The sequence below is a fragment of the Toxorhynchites rutilus genome, chromosome 2 (assembly GCF_029784135.1).
Source record: "Toxorhynchites rutilus septentrionalis strain SRP chromosome 2, ASM2978413v1, whole genome shotgun sequence".
In the NCBI taxonomy this organism is placed as follows: Eukaryota; Metazoa; Arthropoda; class Insecta; order Diptera; family Culicidae; genus Toxorhynchites; species Toxorhynchites rutilus.
Window position 1 is genome coordinate 309,402,657 of NC_073745.1, and position 15,118 is coordinate 309,417,774.

At 40.1% G+C, this 15,118-nt stretch overlaps 1 protein-coding gene across 1 annotated transcript; it reads right to left on the reverse strand.

Annotated features, from left to right (window-relative positions):
• Positions 1–3,358: 3,358 nt before the first annotated feature.
• Positions 3,359–11,401, reverse strand: LOC129771269 (uncharacterized). The gene is made up of 4 exons (XM_055774756.1): positions 11,295–11,401; positions 11,179–11,232; positions 3,639–4,006; positions 3,359–3,570 (listed from the first exon to the last, which is right to left on the reverse strand). Exons 1-4 carry the CDS (start codon positions 11,302–11,304, stop codon positions 3,484–3,486), a joined length of 519 nt encoding a protein of 172 aa, XP_055630731.1. The 5' UTR covers positions 11,305–11,401; the 3' UTR covers positions 3,359–3,483.
• Positions 11,402–15,118: the final 3,717 nt, after the last annotated feature.

A 15,118-nucleotide genomic window follows, 5' to 3' on the forward strand; every position in this document is an offset into this window, starting at 1 on the left:
GGCGGTACCATGGTGGAACGATGCAGTTGCACAGGCCATCAAAAGGAGAGAAAAATCCCTCCGTAGCCTACGACGCCTTCCTGATGGAAGCGCTTGCAAAATGATTGCCCTAACAAACTTCCAAACGGCTAGAGCTCTAGCCAGGAAGGTAATAACCGAAGCCAAGAAAAACAGTTGGATGGAATTTCTTGATGGCATCAACCCTAATACTTCGACATCTGAACTTTGGAACAAGGTCAACTCTCTTAGTGGCAAGAAAGCTGCAAACTGCTATTCCCTCGAAATTAACGGCACCTTCTCCGAAGACCCAGGCATCATAGCCGACCATCTAGCCGACCACTTTGCCACTATTTCAGCCACCTCCAACTACACCAACGAATTCAAGGCAATTAAGGCGGAGGCGGAACTTAAAGTTTTTCCTCCTGCTTCGGAACAGGTCCACAAATAAAACGATAAGTTCTCTTTGGACGAGTTGTTATGGGCCATAAAAATATCCAAAAGCAAATCTGCCGGCCCAGACGGAATCGAATATCCGATGATCAAGCATCTACCTCTTCATGCAAAAATTCTACTCCTCCGGATATACAACGAATGCTGGGCTAACAGCTATTTCCCAGATACATGGAAAACGGGCTTGGTAATGCCTATCCCAAAAGTGAAGGAGAGTAAACGGACCGCGAACAACTTCCGTCCCATAACCCTCCTCAACTGCTTAGGGAAAGTCTTCGAAAGAATGATCAATCGAAGACTTAGGACGGCCCTTGAAGAATACCAACTATTGGACCCCAGACAGCACGGCTTCCGCCGAGGTAAAGGTACGGGCACCTACTTCAGTCAACTCGACCATTTCCTTCAAGAGACTATCGAAAAGGGCCACCACAGCGAAATTGCTTCACTCGATCTAGCCAAAGCCTACGATACCACATGGCGCCATAACATTATCGATCAACTCCACCGATGGGGTTTTGAAGGCTCCCTCTTCAACATTCTTCGCTGTTTCCTCACCAATCGAGGTATTCAAGTTTACTTCGGAGGAGTACTTTCGGATCACCGTTGCCTAGAAAACGGAGTACCACAAGGTTCGGTTCTATCAGTTTCCCTCTTCCTCGTTGCTATGCAATCGGTTCTAGAGGTTATCCCTAAAAACACCGAGGTACTGGCCTATGCAGACGATCTACTGCTGATGGCAAGAAATGCTTTCCCAGAAATGGCCCGCAGAAGACTGCAGGAAGGAATCTCGGCTGTTAGTAACTGGGCAAATTCCATTGGGTTTAAGTTTTCGGCAGAGAAGTCTAATATAATGCACTGCTGCAAATGTAAAGGTCATAGGAAAAGGTTTAGAACATGTCTAATCAATGGCAGGCCTATTAAGAGAGTCAGCTCTGTCCGAATTCTCGGAGTGCTAGTTGACAGTAAACTATCTTTCGGACAACACCTCAGAAATGCTAAAGCTAGTATGAAGTGCCGCCTGCGGCTGATGAAAACTTTAGGTGGCAGATGCCGCCTGAGTTCTCGTAAAACCATCTGCAACATAGGCAAAAGCATTATCTTCTCTAGAATTCGTTACGGTATCGAACTTTTCAGCCGTGCCTCTTGGGCTCACGTGAATCACCTAAAGCCTATCTACCATAGTGTGATTAGACATGCATCAGGAGCCTTTCAGACCAGCCCAATAAACGCTCTGCTTGTGGAGGCTGGCGTAGTTCCTTTCGAACACTTCCTCACAAATATCCTAGCCACTAAAGCCATCCGGACGTCCGAGAAATACCCGGATCTTCTATCCATTTACTCCAGAGCCAACATATTAGCCAAGTCACTCTCCCGACTATTGCCCCATTAAGCAGAGTGGGTCAACGCCCATGGAACGCACATCCGCCAAAGATAGACTGGTCAATCAAAAATGCTGTCAGGGCTGGGGAAGCCAGCTGCATTGTTACGGCCTGTTTTAATAACCACCTTCATAACAAGTATCACACCCACCACAAAATCTTCACAGATGGGTCTTTTGATGGAAACCTAACAGGGTTTGGAGTTTTTGCCAATAACACGGAGCTAAAATTCCAACTGCCTTCCATATGTTCGGTATACTCCGCCGAAATTGCCGCTCTCCTTGTCGCGACATCACTCTGTGATAACGACAGTAAAGTGGTGATCTTCTCGGATTTCTATAGTGCATTACGGGCACTACAAAGTGACGATAGTAAACACCCTTGGATACAAAGCATTGAGGAAAAAATTACAGGGAAGGACATCACTTTCTGCTGGGTCCCAGGGCACTGCGGAATCCAGGGTAATGAACAGGCTGATCGTCTCGCCAAGGAGGGTAGGCTCTCCGAACTATGGACCACCTCCTCCCCAGCAACAGACACCATCAGATGGGTCAGTCAATCCCTCAGATTGAGCTGGGAGAACAGTTGGTATTTTTCCCGTGACCTCTTCTTAAGAAGGATCAAGAATACTACCCTTCCCTGGAAGGATAGTATTCTCCGATCTAATCAAGTATGTCTGACTCGTTTACGTATCGGGCATACATATTTAACACACAAATTCATCATGTGTGGATCGGAACCAACACTATGTGAGTCGTGCAATGTAAGACTCACGGTGGAACACATATTAATCACATGCTCTAGATTTAATGCCTCTAGAATAAAGTTTCAGGTTGCAGACACCATAAGGACAGCACTATCGGACGACGCGTCGAGGAAAAAAGGACCATCGATTTCCTAAAGGATACAGGTTTATTTGAACAGATCTAATGTTTAATTACTACATTTACCTATACTGATAAAACTTTGTTTGTTTTCTCTTCTAATTTCAGCAAAAGATGAGCAGGTTTTTTATGCCCTTTTTAGAAGCGAGCTCCTCAAGCACACTAAAAGGGGCTTTTTCCCTGCTCCATTTGTTTGGTTGTGTTTTTGGCCCCAGAGCCGTGTAGGGTGCGGCGATACGACATACATCCATAGCGGTTACTGGGACTGAGTCGAGCGAGAATAACGAATTTTGCAATAGTTTTCTTAGTTTTCCTTCCAGTTAAATTTCCCGCCCTCAAGGGCAAGAGACGAATGAACTCTCAGAGTTTAAAGTCTCTCTAATTCATTACCTGTTACCTGTTACCCCAGATAGCACAAATTTGTGCTTGCCTTCGGATGATTAATTAAAGGTAATCACCAGTTGTAACACGAGAAAGCGCCTAAAGTTCCCGATTAAAACATGCAATCACAGGGAGTCACTCGAGCGTCAAACCACTTCAAACACATAACACCAGAGCGAACCGGTACTGCCGTCATGCTGAGGATAACAGCGAAGAATGCACATTAGGAATCCCACAAAACCTGATCGAATGACAAAAACAACATTTACGCAAAAAAAACATGTGATTAGCTTATATTTCTGATGGCCAATTCTAGTTACGGGACAATTACTTATGGAACGGGGAATCACACTGACACAGCTCATGCTTGCTGAGAACTTATTTTAGCCTCAAGTGTTTTCTTCTGCCTCAAGCGCGTTGACCTTAGCAATCAGTTCGTCGAGGTTAACAGCATCCACTTTCTCCAACAACGTTTTCTGGGAGAGAAAAATAGAGACGGTCACATCACATCATCAAGGAAATAAATCATGGCTCGACAACGCACCTGTTTGCTTCGCAGCATTTCAATTCGCTTCTCGCGCATGATCCGTGTTTTCTCCATCTCCTCGCTCGGAATCAGCTGGGAGCGTGTTTCGGCAACAAACTGTTCCAACTTGGCCAGGTCGCATTCCTCGCGTTTGATTTCGTTCTTCAACCTCTTGATGTCCGCTTTGAGTGTGATCGCATGGAAACGTGCCTCCAAACGCTTGCATTGTACCTCATAACAGTATCCGGCAAATATCGAAGGATCCAATTCTGTTAGACTGGTGATATGTTTTATTTTGGCGTAATTTTCCAACACTTCCTGTGCTGCGTCGCCGAGGTTGCTCAGGTCGATGCCGAAATCCCTTAGTAGCTTTTCGTTTCTGGCATCTTAAATTGGAATCGTGCAAATAACAGTACCATAGGTTTATAATTCAGCCTTTTCATACTAATTATCTTGATATTGAGCGTTGGTGAGCGCCAAATTTTGGGCCTGATTATTAGGCAGGTCTAAAATACAAAGTCTTTCATCTCTATGTTTAGTCACTATATCATAGGGCCCTATTTCAGAAGACGAACGTTCGTCTCCTTTGGTTTCATATTCCAGAAGCCGAGGTCGACTAAAACAGGCGGGTAGTTCGTCTGATTCGACCGTTCGGCCGCGGTCCCTGATGAATCAGTTGAGTCGTTGTCTGGTGTGCTTGTTCACCTTGTTGACTCAAAGCATCAGTATTCCTTTGTTTCGCCATTATCTTTAGAAATTGATTCACGGCTAAACTAGGATTGCATAAGCAATGTATGTTTTATACATCGAATCCAATTCAGTAATTGGAAAATTTAACAGATTTTCAAAGGGGCATTTTTCAAACAACACAATCAAAGGTAAACATTGTACTTTATATCCAGAAATTCCAGGTAAATGTTTTGAATATATTTCACACGCCAGTTCATAACAATATTGAACGAAATAGAAAAATTCAAAGCTCAATTTTTGAGCAATTTCGATTATGCGTTCCATTCGTCGTACCTATTATTTCGAAGTTTATTGCTATAAATGTGAAAAAACTAGATAATTTTATTGTGCAACTGTTAAGGGAAATACATGCACATAGATGTAAAACCATTCTTTATAAATCGTTGATTAGGTGAATCTTTATATGTAAAAGAAGGATTTTCCCTCGTACGTGTAAAATATCATCACGGGAGAACGGCTGATCAGTTCTACGCCATCCATATATCTTGCGAGTTTATCTTCACCTAAATTACAATGATAGATTACTTTGGAAAATATTTGAGATGATTAGAAAAATTGGAAAAAAACATATCTGTGAATATCTTTATATATAAAAGAAGGATTTTCCCACGTACGTGTAAAATATCATCACAGGAGAACGGCTGATCAGATCTGCGTCATCCATACATTTTGTGAGTTTGTCTTCACTCAAATTAGAAAAATAGACTACTTTGAAAAATATTTAAGATGATTAGAAAAAATTTACTATGAATTTTTTTATATATAAAAGGATATTTATAATAAAAAGGGAAAAATCAGAAATAAGAGGTACGCATATGTATATTTCGCAGTGAAAATCATCATTTGTATCAATTTTACAGATCTGAACGATTACATACAAAACATTCTTGAAATATATTCGTTATTTTTATTTGTTAACCAAAAATATTCTTCAGAAATAAATTTTATGGCAGAACAACGTTTGCCAGGTTAGCTAGTAAAGCTTGAGCTTGAGCTTGAGCTTGGGTAGACTGTACAATTCGTAGTTGCTCTCCGTGATTGACCTGAACCAACCAAACTGCACAAAGAACACACAGAATGACGCTTGGGATTAGCAAATCATTCTCGTTGTGCAGTTCTCGGTGATTCGAGCTTTAAATGGTCAATAACGACGCCGGCCACGTCCTTACAGTCACCAGGGGAAGGGAAGGAATGTTAGTATGATATTCGCCGCCCGAAGGCCAGAAGGGTCGCCTCTATAGCGTGGTTCCCTAGCGTTTATCATGGAAGGGATAGTTGTTAGTGGGAATGGTTGAGAAAAATCAGGATTCACTGCGGTAAGTGATGTGATTCTGTAAACGCTAACTCTAAACTGCTCGACGAAACAAAATCTCAAAAATCGAAGGTATTTAAGGTAATACACTGCCGGACGTACGACTCTATACTTTCTAGAATATTGTAACGATGAATATGATACGATTATATATGATTTCGACACCCGACAACGAAGGTCATCTATGAGAAACCTGAGGTCACCAAGAAACCCCTCTACAGTAAGAAGGATCTACAATACATATCTCTATTATTTATCGCAAGTAATTTGTATCTAAATTCCAATTGCTATGACGGATTGCAGAAAGCTGAAAGGGTAACCGGAAAAAATCTTTATATTCTATTATTTATCGTACTATTCGTCGAAATTACTCTCCGCGTTATCTTTTGGAATGATGAAAGAATGAAAGAATTCTAAAGCCAAAGAATAAAAGAATTGAAAGAAGAATTGAATAATCAATGAATTAAAGAATTGAAGAATTAAAGAATGAATACAAATATAAAATGGAGCTTGAGCTTGGGTAGACTGTACTCTTCGCAGCCGCTCTCCGTGATTGACCTGAACCAGTGAAATTGCACAAAGAACACACTGAATGACGCCTGGGAGTAGCAAACCACCCTCATTGTGCAAGTCTCGGTGATTCGAGCCCCAAAAAGTCAACAACGACGCTAGCCACGCCCCCACAGTCACCAGGGGAAGCGAAGGACTGCCAGTACGACAATCGCCGCCCGAAGGCCAGAAGGATCGCCTCTATAGCTTGGTTCCCCAGCGATTATCATGGGAGGGATAGTTCTTAGTGGGCAGAGGTATGAATCAGGATTCACTGATGTAAGTGATGTGATAATAGAGACGTTCTAGAAACAATCGTCAATATGTTCCGTCATTCATTGCGCGTGTACTTTATTGCGCGACGGTGAAGAATTATCTTTGAGAAACCTGAGAAGGTAACCAAGAGAACTCCTCTAGAAACAATCGTCCCGGCGGAATACTCCGTTACTCCGGGCGTATCCTGTATCAAGTTTCAATTGCGACGGCGGAGATTTAACAGTGAGAAACCTGATAAGGTAACCAATTGAACCCTTTTAGAGTCGGTCGACCCGGCGATAGGTTCTGTTATTGATTGATAAATACAATATTTAAACAATGAAATAATCAAATAATTAAAGAATTGGAGAAAACTACCAGAGCTGTAAATAAAATAGTTACAGATATCTCACACTCATAATTCTATCTGTAAACACAATCCAGATATTCGAATTATTGAACTTGGAGGCAAAAATTTAAAATAATTAGTGACGTAGAGCGCAACAAACGTAACCACACATCACGGTCATGCAAGATCTAAAAGGAGCCCTACACGTCACCATACAACATGCAGTGAATGACGGAACGTCGGAATGGAAAGAAGCACACACACAAACTAAAATGAATGAGAGTACAAAACAGTCTTAATAGACTTCACTCTTTAACGCATGCATGCGCTCAGTACAAAGGCAAACGGAAATACAAACACATATACATATGGCACTTATCTTTCAAAACACGTTCTGTCTCTGTTTACTTGACAGCGTTGTAAGACATCACCAATGCATGTGATATGCTGTCTCTTCCTCCGGGATAGCAACACACCAACAAATTAGCATACGTAAAATCACTACCACTACTTGTAGGTAATCGCTAGGAGAGAACCACTGCACCACACTGAACTTAAGAGAGTTGCGTTTCTCTCATTTCACTTTTCTACTACATATACACACACATGAATCGAGGAAGATAGAGCGGGCGAGAGAGAGTCCCAGTGTACACGTTCGTACATGCTTATGAAACTCGATTAACCGAGCACACAATTCGAAAATAATTATCACCGTGTGCTAGAATCTAATCCATCACATTCAAAGCACACTAATTTAACCGGAATCCATGATCTCCTAAGCCGTACATTTAGTACCATTAGGAGCATCATCCACCCTCATCCTCAAAAGTTCACCAGCAACCACCATAACCGAAACAAACGATCTAGCACAAACGCCATTTGTATCCCCAACCCATGCACAAGCCGAACCACCCCAATCACACATTCCAAAAATCAATAATTCCTAAATTAATATGAAACCGTTTATAACCGACACAATTGCAAAACGTCGCCGAAATCCGTTTGCCAGGTTAGCTAGTAAACATATATAACTCCATTATAACGAATCGTCTGAGTGATGAAACCATATGCTGGTAGAATAAAAAATCAAACAAAAAGATATATGAAACTTATTCTTCTCTGTTATAATTTTAGGATATTCGCACTTATAAAAGAGTCTCGATTGATCAATTTTAGAGATGTTTGTTCTATTTGTTGTTTTTCTCATAATAAAAAATATATCTTCACATCTGACATCATTGGTCATACCGAGAAAAAGTGACAGAAGTCTTTTCAGTCTACCGAATAAAACATTTCAATGAAACTCGTGTACTGGAATATGATATTTTTCTCGTCTCGACAGTGACTGAAGCCGAGTTTAGTGTGTCAACCACTTTTTGGATGCAAGTTTAAATTTTTTCTGTTGCTATTTTTGTGTCTCGTAGAAAACTTTCAAAAATTCGCTAATTTTTCAAATCAAAACAACTTACGCTAATCCTGAATTACCTAGAGACATCGCAAAATTGATTGTACACACCTGATTGGTTCGGTATTTTTGAGTTTTTTAGGGGTGAAAAAATAAATAATATAATACGACTTTTGTTCATCGTATAGTCGATCCTTTTTACTCTCATGTAGTGATAAGAAAAAAAAATATGAACAAACAGAAACCTTCAATTCAGACGCAGAAACATTGAGTGTACAGATCAAGTTTTTCAATTTAATCAATTCAGAAATGTTAAATGGTATTCAAGTCCAGTGATTGCAGATGTGTTTTGAGTTGATGGGACATTAAAGAGTAGGCCGGGGCTCTGGCAACCCTATCCCATCCAATGCAAATTGAGCGTAGGCAGCATAGAACGGGGCTCGCGCTTAGCGGGCTCACGTATTGTTTAATGTTTGGAGTCATATATGTTAATATTTGATTACGTTAGATAGTTTCCTTTGGCAAGCGATGTTTGGTCACTCATTCGGAAGCATTCTTGACGATTTACAATTTAAATCACAGCTGGAGAATCGCGCGGAACACTTCATTTTTAATTTTAGGTTATGATTTCTATGCTCATGATTTTCTATGCTGGCTACTAAAAGGCGGCCATCTTAGCAATCCCTTGGAGTAGGCACTCCCGCACGATGAGATTAGCGTGCTTCGGATCAACAGGCGTAATCACTTGTCGGCGCTAGTTGTAAGATTAATATGCCATCATATGCCTCTTTCAATTACATCTTTATTGAAAGTTTTACATCTTTACATTTTTATTGAAAGACGGTGCTGGAAAACCCAGTTTGCCGTCAACGCGAATTTGAATCTATATATATATATATATATATATATATATATATATATATATATATATATATATATATATATATATATATATATATATATATATATATATATATATATATATATATATATATATATATATATATATATATATATATATATATATAAATGGAGTGATGTCTGTCAGTTTGTCAGTCAGATGTCGGTTTTAGACCCCTCCCCCCTCTCTAAGGGGGGGCTGCCATACAAATGAAACACAAATTTCTGAATTTCTCGAGAATTAATCAAGCAAATGAAACGACATTTGCCGTGTGGAGGTTTTAGGGTGCAATAAATGATTCTATGGTGGTTTGATACCCTTCCCCCCTCTCTTAGGGGGGGGCTGCCATACAAATGAAACACAAATTTCTGCATTACTCGAGAATTAATCAAGCAAACGAAACCAAATTAGGCATATGGAGGTTTAAGGGTTCAATAAATAATTTTATGGTGGTTACACACTCCACCCCTCTCTCTAAGGAGTGGGCTGCCATACAAATGAAACACAAATTTCCGCATTACTCGAGAATTAATCAAGCAAATAAAACCAAATTTGGAATGTAACGTAACGGAGAAACATGTTATTTGCAAGTGGTTGAAAACCCTTGAACGAGAATTGTGTCTGAAAATAATCTTATATTATAATGTCCAGTTTTTGGTAGAAGTACTAGGAATTTTATAGTAAAAGGTAATTTTAAAGGGTAAATTAGAAGATCAATCAATGAATAAGTTTGCGATTGGACCCATGAACAGCGCTTAGTAAGAAAACGTGGATGTGATAACGGAAAATAAATTTTGGGCTGGACGAAGTTTGCCGGGTCAGCTAGTTTCAGAATGAAACTGCAACGGCCGTACGTTTTTTTTCTCTGGGTTTGGATCGATTTGGATGGGATTATTCGTTCGCTTCGATTATTAGTTGCGTAGTATTCATTCGATTAATAATCGATTTCTGTAGGAAGTATTCGATTAATCGAATAATCGAACGATTATCGAGGATCACTAATCGAGATGAAGAATAGGAGGTGGTAAGATTCACGGGTTCTGGTTGTGTTAAACATTGATTGTATTAGTAGCCAGGAAGATAGGAAGTTCACATACCAAACATAACAGTGAGTTACTCAAATTGTACAATACTGAATGTTATTAACGCATTGTTGCCCAGGTATAGGTTATGTTTACTTTGCGACTTTTGCGGAAAACTCGAACTTTGCAAGCTTCAATACACAACAAAACAACAAAAAATGGCAGATAAAATGGCATTGACACAAACAACACTCTTAAATTGTCATGTGGTATCATTTAAAATGCGCTTAACACCTTAGTTTCTTCAAAAACAGTTTTTCAAACACGGGCATTTTTGCGTATTAAATTTCATAGGCTGGACACGAAAGGGTTAATATGCATCAGAAGAAGAAATATACAGGCAAACCTGTTTTTGTGCGGGGGATAGGGACAGCACGAAAATAAACCTACTGAACATCACCAGTAGCTTTAAAAAAGCGTTCGCTACATACGAAAAAAAAATTCGATTCTCTTTTTTCACATTAATAAGCGGCCTACTTACTTGCGCAGATCATATAATCAACAATTTGCTCCTTTCAATACGCTCCTACTGACATATTCAAACAAAAGAAAACATAAGAATGGGAATTAGCTCGCACAATGCCTATGTAGAGCGATGAAAAACATATCAAAGATAAAATAAAAAATGACCGATGACTTTTTTTTTCAAATACCGTACAAAAAAAACCGCACAAAAACAGGTTTTAATGCATTCAAAATATTTTGCCCCAAATAAATGGAGAGTATCGTCAAGTAGCAGTTGTACAGTCAATTTTGCGATTAACTGTAATTATTCGGAACGTTGGTACATTTAGAGTCGTTCATTGAACCTCTGAAACAATTGCTTCTGGTATAGGAATCCGTATACAGCTTCTGGTATTATTTTGTGCACGAGGGCCTCAAATCAGATTTCATCCAACATTTAGAAAAAAAAATTGGAGTGATACAAATCATGTTTATGCACTCTGGTACTCACTTTGCAACCGTAATTCATCCAGTGTTCTATCGGATGCAATAAACCGGGATGTGTCTGAAAAAGTGCCAATGTTCATGGCGATTAATAATCTATTACAATACAATGACACAAAGTACCTTTATCCATTGCGAAATAATTATTGGAAACTAAAATGCCTTAGAACCCGTTGGCTAATAATTTAGTGCGAACCAATTTTGTTTACATTTTCAAATACAAATGTCAGAGCTTCGCAGATACACTGTAAAACTAATTATCGCGAAATTACAGTTGAAGAAATGAGTCGATCTTCTTTATCGACAAATTTTACACTGGGGAAAAATGTGTACGACATTTATTAAACATATCAATGCTATTTGGAACTTTTATATAAGTAGTTAACAGGCAACTGTAAGGCCGTATGAATTGTTATACAACATGCTCGATCAGTTGATAACCATAACAAGTTTTTGTAAGCAAAATTTATTTATGTCACAGAAAACGTGTCTTAAAAACAAGCAAATCTATTTTTTCTGTACCCGTAGCTGGGAGGTTGGAGTTTGATGGTTCAGATTGCTACTTCGGTTCACGCGAATAAACAGTCAGAAATACATTGAATTATTTCTAAATCATTTGCTGCCAGATAGGTTGCGTGTACGCTTACTAACGAAGCTCACGCCACTCACCGGTGGAACAAGTATTCAAAATGTGGTCAGTGCTGGAAGGATACGCTGGACAAGGCATGTTGTAAGAATGCCAGACTACTATACTGTAAAAATGATGTTCATCGGGAATCGGAAGCCTGCGGAATTGGAGAGAGCAACGAACCGAGTTAGGGTGAGGCCAGAGTGGACGCGATTGAATGCGACTGACATACGCGACAGACGTAAACAAGAGATTTTATTTTCATTTTGTGTACAAGTTTCGGAATGGATTCTGACGAAGAATATTTAATGTCCGAAAGCGTACGTATTTTTTTCGGAAACAAAAAAGACTTCGGAATCCATTCAATCAATAGGAAAAGAGGAGAATACGGAGAATACCACCATTTGTATCAAGACCTGGTTAAAGATCCGAACAAATTTCGCAACTATACCCGTATGAGCATCGAAACTTTCGAATATATTTTAGGACATATTGAAGTTGTTCTCATGAAAAAGTGGACCAACTTTATTAAAACTCCAATTGAGCCTGACGAAAAACTTTTGATCACACTGAAATAAGAAAATATTCATAAATAATCTTTATGTTCGATTTTGAATCTTTTCCCCTTAACGTAGTTTTCCGTCATTATTTCACAATCCCTTTTTCTGTGCTTTCTAGGTTTCTTGCAACGGGATTCTGGGCTTCATTTGTTGCTTCAGAAATAGCAGACAACTGAAGTATGGCCAGTTAGTGGAAATACTGTCATCACCGGGATCCCTAGATCTCGACTGCGGCAGCTTTCGCAGTTCACGAACAAAAGTATCCCGTAAATTTTTCCATTTTTTTAGCAGCCTACTCTGAAATTCGAAAAATCCTTTCAATATATATTCAAACAATTTCATTCGTCTCAATAACCAGTGATTCCTAATTCATCCGAAACTTCTTTCCAACACTTACTAACGAGAACCCGGTTTCTGTAGTGTCGAGTTTGTGATTCCAAAGTGCAGTTCTTTGAAATATAGCTCCGATTAGTGCTTCCACATCTACAGACACATCTTCTTCCGCCATGATGTAAACAAAATATAAAACTGACATTCACTTGTCGCGTGTTGTAACCGTCGGTGAACCTTTTTTTGTTGAGGGATTAAAAACCAGGTGGCTTTTGCGCCACTCTCCGAAGAGAGACCACCCGTCGCTTCAAATGCCCTGCTATGGTAGAGCCCCTCTATCAAACGGTCCCGAACGGTTCAGGCCTTCAGGACTGCCGCCTTCGGACTACAGAAACCTTCGGTGTTTGGATGTACCAGAATGGTCAGCACCTTTATAATTTTTTTTCCGAAAACCGCGAACCAAAACCGAATTCCAGCTTCCGAACGGAAAAGGGATTGTTTCGATAAAACGGAAATTTAATCAACGTGATTCTCCAACTAGAAAAACCCTATTTCGACTATTTGACTTTTTTCTATTTTCTCTACATTTTCCACACTTTCTACAATATTATATCTCTCTTCTCTCCCTTTCCCTTTGTTTTCACTTTATCATGTGATCATGGCCATGTCACTTATACTATCGTACCTGCGCGCAGAGTTTCACCCTTAATCGGTCGTTATCCGGATTTGTTCCAGGACTCGGGGACGTGTTGGCCTTTGGGTAGTCTGCGATCGGTGGGTTTCTTGAAGAGCGAAGTGTGTATAGCGTATACCGCGGGATACTGCGGTTGCACCGAGTATCGGTCGGACGTTCCTGGTTGACTCCTGTCCGTCTCGTCGTGGATTCGGACTCACCCGGTATTTGACTGAATTGGCCCACAGCAAGGCCCTAGATAAGCCGCCTGATGAACAGGCTTTCCTGCTCAAAGTAAGTTAATTCAGGAGAGAAGAGTTCCCTTTAGTTTTTTTTACCTTGATTATTGATTAAAGGTGTCTACAAACTAAGTTTGAGCTTCATTTAATCACTTATCCGCAACTTGGGCCCAGCAAGAAACTCAAAAACGTCGCTTTGGGCGACGAACGTGTTAAAGCAAATCCCAACGTCTCAAGCCGTGATTTGGCTAAAAAGATCGGCATGTCGCAGAGCTACGCCCAGAATGCAAAGAAGAGAGCCGGACTACATACATACAAGGTACAGAACTTCCCAAGCCGCGATGAGCGGCAACAATCGTCGGCTAAAACTAGGGCACGGAAGCTCTACGAGAAGATGCTGACAAAATATGGCTGCTGTGTGATGGACGACGAAACGTATATAAAAGCCGATTTTAAGCAAATTCCGGAGTTGGAGTTTTTCACCGGCAAGAGCAAGTTCGATGTGGACGACAAATTTAAGAAGAAGAAAATGTCGAAGTTCGCCACCAAATGTCTCGTTTGGCAGCCCATCTGCTCTTGCGGACTGAGGAGTGAGCCTTTCGTGACAAAGGGCACAGTAAATGGCGAGATCTACAAATCTGAGTGCCTCGGGAAGTGCCTTTTGCCGACGAAGCTCCGCTATTTTGGCCAGATTTGGCATCATGCCCCTATTCCAAAAGTGTCCTGGAGTGGTATGAGGCCAATTCTGTCCATTTTGTGTCAAAGGACATGAACCCGCCAGACTGCCCGGAGCTGCGCCCGGTGGAGCAGTACTGGGCAATAATGAAACGGGAACTTCGGAAAAGCAAGAAGACAGTCAAAGACGAGAAGGACATGTTAAGAAAATGGAAAAAAAAACTTAGAAACTGGTACCGGATGACACTGTAAAAACTTTGATGGAGCGCATCAAGCGAAAATGCGTTCAATTTTACACTCAAGGCTCCATCGATTAACTTTTCTTTTGATTTTTGAAGTAAATATATGTATAAAACTACCCTAAAATTTTGGATTGATTCTAAACATTATAAGAAAATTGGCATGACATTTTCGGTGTCGTAATAATTTCGTGTTCGCCCCTTATAATGCTTTTCAATAGCCACACAGTGCATGGATTATTACAAACTGAATCTACCTCAATTTCCATGCATTCATCGGATTCCAGCTGTATTCCACTTTCACTATCATCACCACATTTCGCCATCGTTTCATTTTATTAATTTTGCTCCATTAATTTTAATAGATAGCGCTTATTTTGTAGACGGCGACTTTATTGTTTACTGCATTTTGACAATTCAACTTCTCTAGATAGGTTTGAATTGTCACATCAGGTAACACCAACAGTGTTTACATTCGAATGTGTATTCGTTCAACCAGGTTCGAACGAAACCAATGATGGGCCCTATTATATTAATCGAATCGAGGATTCGATACAATCACTATCACACAGAGCAAAATCTCGTATTAACTGACTTGTGTGT

Bases quoted from the DNA above. Each gene is read 5' to 3' on its own strand.
- LOC129771269 (XM_055774756.1), bottom strand. The intron at 4,007-11,178 runs GTGAGTACCAGA...TTCCAATTTAAG, and splicing joins GGATGAATTACGGTTGCAAA to ATGCCAGAAACGAAAAGCTA. The intron at 3,571-3,638 runs GTGCGTTGTCGA...TTTCTCTCCCAG, and splicing joins AAATGCTGCGAAGCAAACAG to AAAACGTTGTTGGAGAAAGT.